Consider the following 10,615-nt stretch of genomic DNA (forward strand, 5'->3'; position numbering starts at 1 on the left):
CCACGCCCCACGCCCCACGCCCCACGCCCCACGCCCCACGCCCACGCCCCACGCATTCCGCTTTTTCAAAAACTCACTCGCTTCATTCATTTTCCTTGGCGTGTCCACCAGCGATCTCTCCTGGGCTGGCTGCTGGACCTGATGGTGGACGTGTGCTCTCAAAAGAGCGTCAACAAGATGTCCGAACAGAATCTCGGTACTCCGCTTTTCAGCTTTCAACGCTTGTGTCTTCTGCTTATCATCGTTTTCGCTATGTTTTTACTTTATGTGTCCGATGCACGCAGCGATTGTGGTGGCGCCCAACCTGTACGACCCGCCTGGCTGCGACCCGATGGAAGGACTGGTGATGTCGCAGAAGGCCGTTCAGTTCCTGCACCACCTCGTCCTCTACGAAATCGAGAGACGCGCCGCAGCAGCGGAAACCCATCATCATGGGGCGGAAGATTACGGCTACGACAACGCGGGCGAAGACTACGGCCAATGGCAGTAGTAGGCGGAAACAAACAAACAAACAAACAAGCAGCGGTTGCGCGCAACACACGCGGCACTCGCTTGCCCGCACGCGCGTGTTGCGGTGCGCCATGTACAATACTCCATTTTCTGTTGTTTTCTATTCGTTTTCTTTTTCCTTTCATTTTTTGCGCCACGGAAAGAGCGAAGACGAAGAACGTTGATGAAGTCGCAGGAGCTGGTGTTGCGTTTGGGTCTCTTGTTTCTGGCGGTGACGGTCGCCACGGCCACCTTTCCGAAGGTCAGGATCCAAAGTTTCGAAATGGCCAAGTGCCCCGTACGTTCTCTTCCAGAAATCTCTGTAATTAGTATTCATTATAGTTATCATTTTTGTTTATGTTTATCATCTAATAAAAGAATTAATAATAATAATAATTCTAACAATTATCTATATTTCTTGGGCGGGGGCGAGAGCACTAGTATTGCAGCCAGTTCAAGCTGCAGTGGAACTCGCAGGTGATGCAAGCCCCCGGAGTGCGTGACATCATGGACATGCAGGAGTTCTTCGTCGGCCGCTACTCCGGCGGCGAGTTCGAGTGCCTCCACGGTAAGGCTGTGTCGTGCGCGTGTGCCGTGTGTGTCGTGCTTCAATTTTCACCGTTACCGGCAGGACCGGGAGAATGCGTGGGCGATCTCTTCCTGCTATGCGCCCACAACCTCACGGTACTCACCATCAAACCGCACACGCACACGCACACACCTGTGGCGACTTACCACGTTAATAGGAGGAGAGCGACGCACCACCGCACATGCACATGCACACGCACCACCGCACACGCACACGCACACGCACGACCGGTGCTCATGATCTCACGGCGTCTTGTTGCGTGTGATGTTGTCGCACTCACCACCAGGTGACGCACAACCCCTGGGGCTGGTGGGATCTGGCCGTGTGCATGCAGCGAGACTACAAGAACATTCCGGACAATATCCCCTCCTGCACGAACCAGGTACGACCAGACCTGCCTGGTGTTGGCTCGGACTTCGTATTGTTGTTGGCATTCTCATTGTTGATTGTAACTGCGCAAAACTACAGACCAGGGGCATGGACTACGCCCAGATCAACGCTTGCGCGACGGGCTCGCTCGGTGTCCAGCTGTTCAGGGAGTCCATCGCCTACGGCAACGCGCAGGGCATTTACGTACACGACACACACGACACACACGATACACACACACACAGCACACAGTTCACTTACTGCGGACCTAAACTCACTCACCGCTCTTTCACTGCAATGCAGGAGACGCCGACGACGATCATCAACGGCAAGACCTACGTCGGCGGACCCGACCACCCGCTGCAGACGATCTGCGATGCCTACACCGGACCTCGTCCCCTCGGCTGCAAGCAGGCCGTCATCTCCATCTGACCACCTGGCTCGGCCGTTGGTGGTGGATGACGTCAGCAGCCACGTTGTGGTTATGTGCGAACAATAATACGACATTTCCATTGCCTCGACGAAAGATGAAGATGAAGGCTTCAGTGACCCCGATCTTGGGCGCGGCCCTCGCGGTGGTGCTGGTCTTCTTCTCGGGCGTTGCGGTTGCTGGCATTCCTACCCCGACCGAGAACTGGTTCGATCAGACCATCGACCACTTCAACATCGAGACCCAGCCCGCCACCTTCCGTCAGCGCTACCTCACCTTCTCCAACTACTGGTAATATTTTATTTATTTATATTTATTTTTAAATGCACTCTACCATTCATTAGTTTTGTTTATGTCTTAGAAATCTTCTTTTTGTATTATTTATTTATTTGCATTTTTTTTACAGGTCGAGTGCCAATCATGGCGGGGAGCTGCGTCGCGGCCCCATCTTCTTCTACACGGGCAACGAGGGCGACATCACCGCGTTCTGGGACAACTCCGGCTTCGTGTTCGAGCTGGCCAAGTCCTACGGCGCGCTGGTACGCCTGCCCGCACGCGCATCGACTCACCTCTGGTGTCTCACCGACCGTGTGCGTGTGTGCGGTGCGCGTGTGGTGTGTGCGTGTGCCGCAGGTGGTGTTTGGCGAGCACCGGTACTACGGCAAGACGTACCCGTTCGGGTCGGGCGGCCCCGACTCGTACTCGAAGGAGCACATCGGCTATCTCTCCGTCGAGCAGGCCCTCGCCGACTACGCCACGCTCATCGAGCACCTCAAGTCCACCCTGCCCGGTATTCTTTCGCACACCCGTTTCTGCACGACACGCACGACACACACGACACACGCACGACCGCACACGCACAGGTCGACTGACGTATGGGCTGCGTGTGGTGTAGGTGCTTCGCACTCGCCTGTGATCGCGTTTGGAGGTTCCTATGGAGGCATGCTCAGCGCTTGGTTCAGGATGAAGTACCCGCAGGTGGTCGACGGTGCGCTCGCGGCCTCGGCGCCCATTCTCTGGAGCACCAACGTGTCCTCCGCCACCACCGGCCCCGACAGCAAGCGGCCGGTAAGCCACCACACCTTCCCATTACCCATGTCACAAATAACTCACATTCCTTCACACTTTACCGCACACAACACGACACGACACGACGCACGATCGCACACGCACAGCCGGGCTACTTCGAGACGGTCACGAACGATTTCCGGGCGGCGGACGAGCGGTGCCCCGGGCTGGTCCAGCAGGCCTTCGCCAAGATGCTCCAGCTGGCGCAGACGCCCAGCGGTCTGGCCGCCATCGCCAAGCAGTTCTCGCTCTGCAAGAACGTCCTGCCACACGAGGTCGAGCACCTCATTCTCTGGGTCGTCAACGCCTTCGGTAACATGGCCATGGTATACCAACACACACGACACACACGACACACACCGTCTGATTGAGTGTGCGTGTGCGGTTGTCGTAGATGGACTATCCGTACCCGACGGGCTTCATGGCCCCGCTGCCGGCCTACCCCATCAAGGTGGCCTGCCACCTGATGCTCAACAACACCGACGACGTCCTGCGCGGCCTCGCCCAAGCCGCTGGCCTCTACTACAACAGCAGCAGTACTTTTTTTTAATTTTTCCATGAATTAATTTATTTTTAATTATTTATTCCATTTGTAGTTATTATTTTATTATTTTTATTAATTCAATTTTTTATCAATTTGATGCAGGCCCGCTGCAGTGCTTCAACATTTGGGACGAGTTTGTGGAGTGCGCTGACCAGACCGGCTGCGGCACCGGCCCGGCGGGTCAGTCATGGGACTACCAGGCCTGCGGGGAGATCGTCTACTACCCCAACACCAACAACGTGACCGACATGTTCCCGCCGCGCGACTGGACGCTGGCCGACCTCAACGCCCACTGCCAGCGCACCTGGGGCATCACCCCGCGCCCCACCTGGCTCAAGACCTACACCGGCGGTACGTGTGTGTGTGCTGCGTTCACCACTTTTCAAGTGGTCTATCGTGTCTATCGTGTACTAACGCACGCACGCACGACACACACCGCACTCGCACATGGAATGCAGGAGAGAACATTCGGTATGCGAGCCGCATCATTTTCTCGAACGGCCTGCTGGACCCGTGGCACGGCGGCGGATTCCTCGAGTCCCTCTCCGACTCGCTGATCGCGATAATCATCAAGGTACGCGAATGACGCGTTACGTTACGTTACGACACGACACGACGCGACGCTAAGCTCACCTTGTACTCGTATGGAACACACAACACGCACCACCGCACACGCACATGAATGCAGGATGGCGCGCATCACCTGGACCTGCGCAGCAGCGACCCTCGCGACCCGCCCTCCGTGGTGGAGGCGCGCAACCACGAGGCCCGCATCATCGGCAAGTGGCTCGCCGAACTTCAGGCCTAACGCGCCCCCGCCCCTCACCCCCCCCCATCATTCATCGCTCTGTTTCACGATTGAATGCGTCGAATACGGATTCATCTTCGGTCCTGGAGCACGACCTGGAATTCGAGGGGTGGTAATCGACCAGGTGCGTCCTCACGCGCTCCATCCGGGGCTCGGCGCCCCGGAACTTCTCCAGCGACCACACGTGGTCGATGTCGTTGAAGCCCACCTCGTCCGGAAACTTCCCCTGTGCGAGTTGCACATGTGTGTGTGTGTCATCAGCCTCAAACGACACACACGACACACACGACACACAGTGATCGCTGATACCTCGTAGTGGTCCTTGTCGATGGAGGTGCCGGGGATGACGTATTCGACGCGCGGATCGCAGCGCAGCTTGGGCCGGCCCCGCAGCTTAGGCCGGCTCCATTCCCCCACTTGCTCCTGGCCGCCCTCACCCCGCCCCAATGCGAGCCGCCGCTCGTGGGCGACAGCTGGTCCGGAAATGACAAACATGTGAAGAATTCAGAATGCGGGTGCTTCCCGCCAAAAGCATTGGGGCTTGTGCGCGGCAATCTGCAAAAGAAACGCACAAGCACAGAGATGGCTCAGCAAGACGGTTTGACATGGAAGCCCTAGTGGCTAAGATCCGCGAAATTGCAGCTGAGAAATCAGGAATTGGAGCAAGAGAGGATGGAAGCCCAACGGAGACAAAGTATGTTCTGTTTCATTTTGGCGTGAAGATGAATTTAATCTCTCTTGAACAACGTATTTCTTGGTGCTAGGGCGGTTTGTCGATCTCGGCCTGCCCCCTTTGGGACAACGTCAAGCCTCGACCGCAGAGGCGTCGGTGAGTCAAGATCACCACGAAGCAATCCTGATCGAGCAAGTGCATCTGACGCTGAAAGACTTGCCCCTGCGCGAGTCGACAACTGCCTCGACGATCTGGACAGCATTCGACTCCGGCCAATTGACCCATTGGGGGCCCGCGAGTGCGGCCGAGGTGCAAATGTGGGTCATCCAGGTCCTGATGGATGCGATCAACCTCGCCGGTCTTCCATCAGGAACCATCAACTTTGCCGTTGAGTTGGGCCTGACCAAGTTGCAGCCTGACATCTGGGTCTTGACCGCTAGCGGCGTCCCCGTCGGCGTGGTCGAGGTGAAGAGACCAAGCCTGACGATCATGGACCACATGCGCGTGCACGGGCAGATATTCGACTACATGCGCTGCATCAAGACCTATTTCGGTGTCAAGCACGTGCTCGGGATTGTGACGACCTACACCGAGTGGAGATTCTACTGGTTCAAGGAGAGTGACCACTACGCCGCCGCCGACACTTGCGCCGCCATCGAAAACCTCAGGGATGCCAGGAAGGAGGACGTCATCGACAGCGTGAGAGACGACGACGACAGCGACGACAGCGACGACGACGAGAACACCGATGAGCAAGACGATCTGAACATGACGTTCACCCAATCGGACGATGACGATGGGCCGGTCGAGGTGGACGAATCACCGCGTGTGCTGCACGGCACCAAGGTGTATGACTCGGCGCAGGCCGGACCCGAGCTCTCAGCCCTGCTGGCAAGCATCGTCTACAAGATGTCCAAGTCCCCGTGCACTCCTGTACTTGTGCTACCATCCAGCGTTCGCGTTTGCATGGACCAGACACAGTGGTTCTGGGCTCGAGTCCCGGCAACCATCCAGGACGTCAACGATGCCGACATGCCAACCAGGCGCGCCACAAGGTTCTTCCTGCTGCGGGATCTTCGCGGAGGTGCCGACGGGAGGGCCTGGCGGGCCTGCACGACCAGCGGGACCGGCTGCGCCATCAAGTTCTGCAAAAGAGCCTCCGTAGCAGACCAGACAAAGCGTCTGAAGGCAGAGGCCGAAGTCTGGTGCGCGGCCTGGGGAGTCAAAGGCGTGCGCGTCGCCACTCTGGCGGGTGAGCCTGCGCTGGTCATGCCCTACGCGCGCGCCGTTCAGCAGCCGCTCTCGAACAAGGCCAAGCAGCAGGTGCCGGAAGCGATCGACAGGATGGCCTCCAGCGGCTACTGTCACGACGACCTCGCCTGGCGCCACGTTGGAAGGCTGGGGCTGAGGCAGCAGTGGCGACGGGTGATCTTCTTCGATCTGGCCAGCGTGTCGCGCGTGGATACTCGCATGCCGGAGTCAGTGACGGCGGCCAAGGCCAAGATGCTCAATGCCCTCGGGCTCGACTAAGAGCTCCGTTATTCGATGACTCTCTTTCGGAAGCAAGTAATGTTAATAAATCATCGCCATACGCTCGTGTTCGTGCATGGATTGGATTCTCCATCCCAACAAGATCGACAAATACGACACGAACACCGCCGAGGTCCGCGAGTGGCTCGCTGACGCGATGAAGCTCTTCGAGAAGAAGGACGCCGCCAACATCAAGTTCCCCGTCCTCATCCACTGCCACGCAGGCAAGGATCGAACGGGCATCGTCGTCGCTACTCTTCTCAAGATACTCGGGGTCGAGCAAACTCAAACGCAGAGAGTAAACTCTGCTTCATCAACAAATCGCCTGGCCGCGAGGCCGGGATCCGCGGCATCGACGACAAACAAATAACATAAGTAAAATGATAATAAAAGCAAAATAAATATATAAATGACAGAAGAGGGCGACGGGCGTGTGTACTTCTCATAGTCCATCTGCTCCGGCAGGTTCCCCTGGACCCCAACACCCCCCCCCAAATTCATCTCTCTCTTTCACGAGTGAATGCAGATTTATTAAGTTTCGGTCGAAGACGGATGAATATTCGATCGAAGTCAGTCCTGGAGCACGACCTGGAATTCGAGGCGTTTGCCGAGGTGGTCGGTGTAGAAGAAGGGGTGGTACTCGACCAAGCGCGTCCGCACGCGCTCCATCCGGGGCTCGGCGCCCCGGAACCTCTCCAGCGACCACACGTGGTCGATGTCGTTGAAGTCCACCTCGTCCGGAAACTTCCCCTGTTGCACATGTATGTGTGTATGTGTCATCAGCCTCAAACGACACACACGACACACACGACACACAGTGATCGCTGATACCTCGTAGTGGTCCTTGTCGATGGAGGTGCCGGGGATGACGTACTCGACGCGCGGATCGCAGCGCAGCTTGGGCCGGCCCCATTTGCCGCGCTCCTGGTCGTGGCCGCCCTCGGCCCGGCGCAGCAGAGCGAGCCGCCGCTCGTGGGCGAACAGCTCCACGACGGGGTCACTCGGGATGGCCCGCAGCTGCCGCAGCAGCTCCACCATTGCCTCCAGCGGCTGTGCCTCGGCCTCAGCCTCGTCGGCGGCTCCTTCGCGGTGCTGGTGCGGCCGCTCCTCGGCGAACCACTGGTCGGTCCGCCGCCAGCCCGTCACAGCGCGCGCCTGGCGCACCAGCTCGCGCGTCAGCATGTCCCTCAGCTCCGCCACCTCCGCCTCTCCATCGTCGCTGTCGCTGTCGTCTCCGTCTCTGTCTCCACCTTCATCTTCGTCGTCGTCGTCCACCACCTCGATGTCGCTGGTCTGCACCAACACTTCGGCCTGCTTCACCCGCTTTTTCTTTCCTTCCTTCTTCTTTTCCTTTTTCTTCTTACCTTTGCCCTTGCGCTGCTGGTCCGACGCCGCTGCGGCCCGGGCGCGCGCTCGGGCGCTCCTCGCCTCCTCCCGCCGGCCGAGCCAGGCCGTGATCCGATTGGTGAGCCCGATGGCGTCGATGCGCAATCGGGTGCCCGCCTGGGCCTCCCCGTCTTGGTCGGCGCCAGCGGCCGAGGCGCGCACCTCTTTGATCTCGTCGACCAGGGTCCGCAGCCGGTCGGCAAACACGTCCTGGAACCGAAGGAACAGGTCTCGGTTGCGCGTGCGCACCTCACCGTCTTCCGTATCCTGCGTGTGCGGTGGCGCGTGTGCGTGTCGTGTCGTGTCGTGTGCGTGTGCGGTGGCGCGTGTGCGTGTGCGTGTGCGGTGGCGCGTGTGCGTGTGCGTGTGTCAGACGTGCGGCTACGGTGTGTGTGAGGGTGCGTACCTCGTAGAACAAGTTCTTCATGTGGTGGGCGTGGAAGGCCTGGTTCATGGCCGCCCACTCCCGATCCCACGTGAGCTTCCCACTGCCCCACCACTCGGGGTCACCTGCCAAGCCAGCGATGAGCGCTCGGAGCTAAAAAAACGACTTCTCGGACCTAAAGCGTCGGCCAGCGGCGGTTGGTGCGCGTGACGTGACACACCGGTGCGTACCATTGAGCGGCGCGATGTTGAAGTCGCCCATGAGTACGGCGCCGACCCACACGTCCTGGCGCTCGTCGATGTGCTTGTGGTTGTAGTATCGCACGAACTTCGCGGCTGTCCTGATCTGCTGCAGGTGGATCGTATCTTTTGGAGGACCGCGTTAGTGTTCGTGTGCGGTGTGTGTTGTGTGTTGTATGTTGTGTGTTAAAAGAAATGGCTAATGCACCTTTGGGAGGGGCGCTGCCCGCTTGCAGATGCGTTGTGAAGATGGTCAGCTTGAGACTGCGGCCATCGGCGGTCGTTCCCAAGATCACTGCGCCCACACTACGAGTCAGCAGACCTTTCCCACAAAACACCACACACACACACACACACCACACACAGCTTCAGGCTTCGCACCAGTACACCCGAGCACGCCCTTGCCCGCCATCTTGTCCTCGCCGACTCGATCGGTGTAGCGCACGAATTCGGGGTTGGCAAGCGGGTAGCGGCTGGCAATGACCTGCCCCGAGTTGAGACGGTACGAACGCGGATCGCAGTCCGCCACGATCCATGGATAGATCGGCTTCTCTGTTTCGAGCGTCAGCTCCGCACACGCACCACCGCACACGCACACACGCACACGCACACGCACCTTTTTTTAAGACGGTGGGACCGCCTTCGAGGTCGTCTTCGTCCGAGGGGTGGCTCCGGCGCAGCATGTCTTGGGCCTCGCCGGCCGAGTCGTGTCTCGCTAGCCTCGGGCCGGAGCTCAGGCCCTGCTTCGGCTCCCGGTTGAGACCCCGGATGATGGCCTTCGTGGCGGCCAAGTCGAAGCACTCCTGGAAACATAGCACGTCGTCCCTGCCTGCTCTCGCCATGTCACCACCAGAGGACTATCAGGTTCGTGTGTGCCGTGTGTGCGGTGGTGTGTGCGGTGGTGTGTGCGGTGGTGTGTGCGGTGGTACGTGTTGCGCGTGCGATGATGTGGGTGCGGCGGAGGGCGGTGGGTGTGAACCGAGTTGGAGTTCCTGCAGGAGGTACTTGACACGCTTCGTCGGATTGGCGAGGTTGTTGGCCGAGCTGAGGTGGGGCAGAAAGCCCAAGTTCTGCGTGCGCAGAGTCACTTGCACGCGACTGCCAGCCGGGAATGGTCTGATGCGACACACCGCACACGACACACACACACACACACGACACACTGGTGGTTGGTATGACGTCGAAGTGCTGAGTAATGGCACTGGGGATGAGTACGCGGGGTCGACTGCTTGGTTGTTCGGTCGTACGAAGAGGAAGTCGTGCGTGCCCAACGACACCGCCAAGAATCGCAGCAACACGCCTGTTGCGGTGAACGTTCACCACAAGTCCCCAAATGTCAGACCTGCCCACATTCGTTCTCGTGTTGTGCACCATTGGTGTCGTGTGTGTGTGTGGTGTGTGTGGTGTGTGTGGTGTGTGGTGTGTGTGTGTGGTGTGTGGTGTGTGGTGTGTGTGTGGCACGCTGCTGTAGGAGGGACGGGGTTCTGTTCGCACCGAAGGGGAAGAGTAGGACGGCAATGGTGCCCAACAGTACCATCACCACCAGGAGCAGCGCGCGGTGGATCTTCTCCCCGCGAACGGTGGACCACTGTTCATACCTGCCTGAGTACGCAAGCTTAGGACGAGCGTGTGCGTGTGCGGTGCGCCATGCATCGTGTGTGCGGAGGTGCGTGTGCGGTGGTGCGTGTACGGTGGTGCGTGTGCGTGTGCAAACCTGGTTTGATGTCGCGGTTGAAGATGTAAAGGTAGGTCTCGACGGTCTTCTCGGCGGGCCAGGTGAGCAGCTTGCCCGCCCAATACAGACCGGACCATAAAAAGAACGAAAAGCGACGGTTCGGCCGCGTCGCGTACCTCGTCTGCACGTGGCCACAGTAGGCCTTGCCTGCGGGCAGTGGTGGTGAGTGAGGAAGCTGTCAGTTCTTCAAACTTTACCTTTGTTGTGATTAAAAAAGTGTGGTGAGATCAGATGAAAGGGTACCGGTGGCCTCATCTACAAGGGGAGCCCAAGCGGACTTGCTGCCACGCTCCATCCGGCTCTTGATCTGTAGTAATCTGTTGGCGAGTTTTCGTCCTTTATGGAGTAAATAGATTTAATTTTTTTGTTT

General features: G+C 58.6%; 6 protein-coding genes across 6 annotated transcripts in view; 4 read left to right on the forward strand and 2 right to left on the reverse strand.

Moving 5' to 3' along the window:
- Positions 1–490, forward strand: part of ACA1_116020 (GTPaseactivating protein gacA) — a gene marked incomplete at both ends in the record, with an annotated part of 2,163 nt that extends 1,673 nt beyond the window's left edge. The window contains 2 exons of the mRNA XM_004342212.1: positions 112–196; positions 285–490. Coding sequence (XP_004342261.1) covers positions 112–196; positions 285–490 — 291 coding nt within the window. The remainder of the gene's footprint in view (positions 1–111; positions 197–284) is intronic.
- Positions 491–673: 183 nt separating this feature from the next.
- Positions 674–1,879, forward strand: ACA1_116130 (Dipeptidylpeptidase; the record flags this gene model as incomplete). Its single annotated transcript, XM_004342213.1, has 6 exons — positions 674–787; positions 931–1,057; positions 1,121–1,173; positions 1,365–1,460; positions 1,547–1,651; positions 1,751–1,879. 6 exons carry the CDS (start codon positions 674–676, stop codon positions 1,877–1,879), a joined length of 624 nt encoding a protein of 207 aa, XP_004342262.1.
- Positions 1,880–1,980: 101 nt separating this feature from the next.
- On the forward strand, positions 1,981–4,297 carry ACA1_116140 (dipeptidyl-peptidase family protein; the record flags this gene model as incomplete). Its single annotated transcript, XM_004342214.1, has 9 exons — positions 1,981–2,168; positions 2,284–2,416; positions 2,511–2,667; positions 2,773–2,945; positions 3,053–3,271; positions 3,340–3,481; positions 3,592–3,840; positions 3,948–4,063; positions 4,178–4,297. The coding sequence occupies 9 exons, from the start codon at positions 1,981–1,983 to the stop codon at positions 4,295–4,297; spliced, it is 1,497 nt and encodes a 498-aa protein (XP_004342263.1).
- A 31-nt stretch (positions 4,298–4,328) lies between these two features.
- On the reverse strand, positions 4,329–4,792 carry ACA1_116150 (uncharacterized protein; the record flags this gene model as incomplete). Its single annotated transcript, XM_004342215.1, has 2 exons — positions 4,329–4,523; positions 4,607–4,792. The coding sequence occupies 2 exons, from the start codon at positions 4,790–4,792 to the stop codon at positions 4,329–4,331; spliced, it is 381 nt and encodes a 126-aa protein (XP_004342264.1).
- A 271-nt stretch (positions 4,793–5,063) lies between these two features.
- ACA1_116160 (uncharacterized protein) lies at positions 5,064–6,500 on the forward strand (the record flags this gene model as incomplete). The annotated part of the gene is made up of 1 exon (XM_004342216.1): positions 5,064–6,500. A coding segment is annotated over one exon (1,437 nt), but the record flags the coding sequence as incomplete, so codon positions are not given.
- Positions 6,501–7,070: 570 nt separating this feature from the next.
- On the reverse strand, positions 7,071–10,540 carry ACA1_116170 (uncharacterized protein; the record flags this gene model as incomplete). Its single annotated transcript, XM_004342217.1, has 11 exons — positions 7,071–7,250; positions 7,332–8,153; positions 8,293–8,396; positions 8,502–8,636; positions 8,719–8,805; positions 8,892–9,062; positions 9,127–9,339; positions 9,490–9,597; positions 10,005–10,112; positions 10,225–10,392; positions 10,489–10,540. 11 exons carry the CDS (start codon positions 10,538–10,540, stop codon positions 7,071–7,073), a joined length of 2,148 nt encoding a protein of 715 aa, XP_004342266.1.
- Between the last annotated feature and the right edge of the window lie 75 nt (positions 10,541–10,615).

This window comes from Acanthamoeba castellanii (genome assembly GCF_000313135.1).
Source record: "Acanthamoeba castellanii str. Neff unplaced genomic scaffold scf7180000084669, whole genome shotgun sequence".
NCBI classification, from domain to species: Eukaryota; Discosea; order Longamoebia; family Acanthamoebidae; genus Acanthamoeba; species Acanthamoeba castellanii.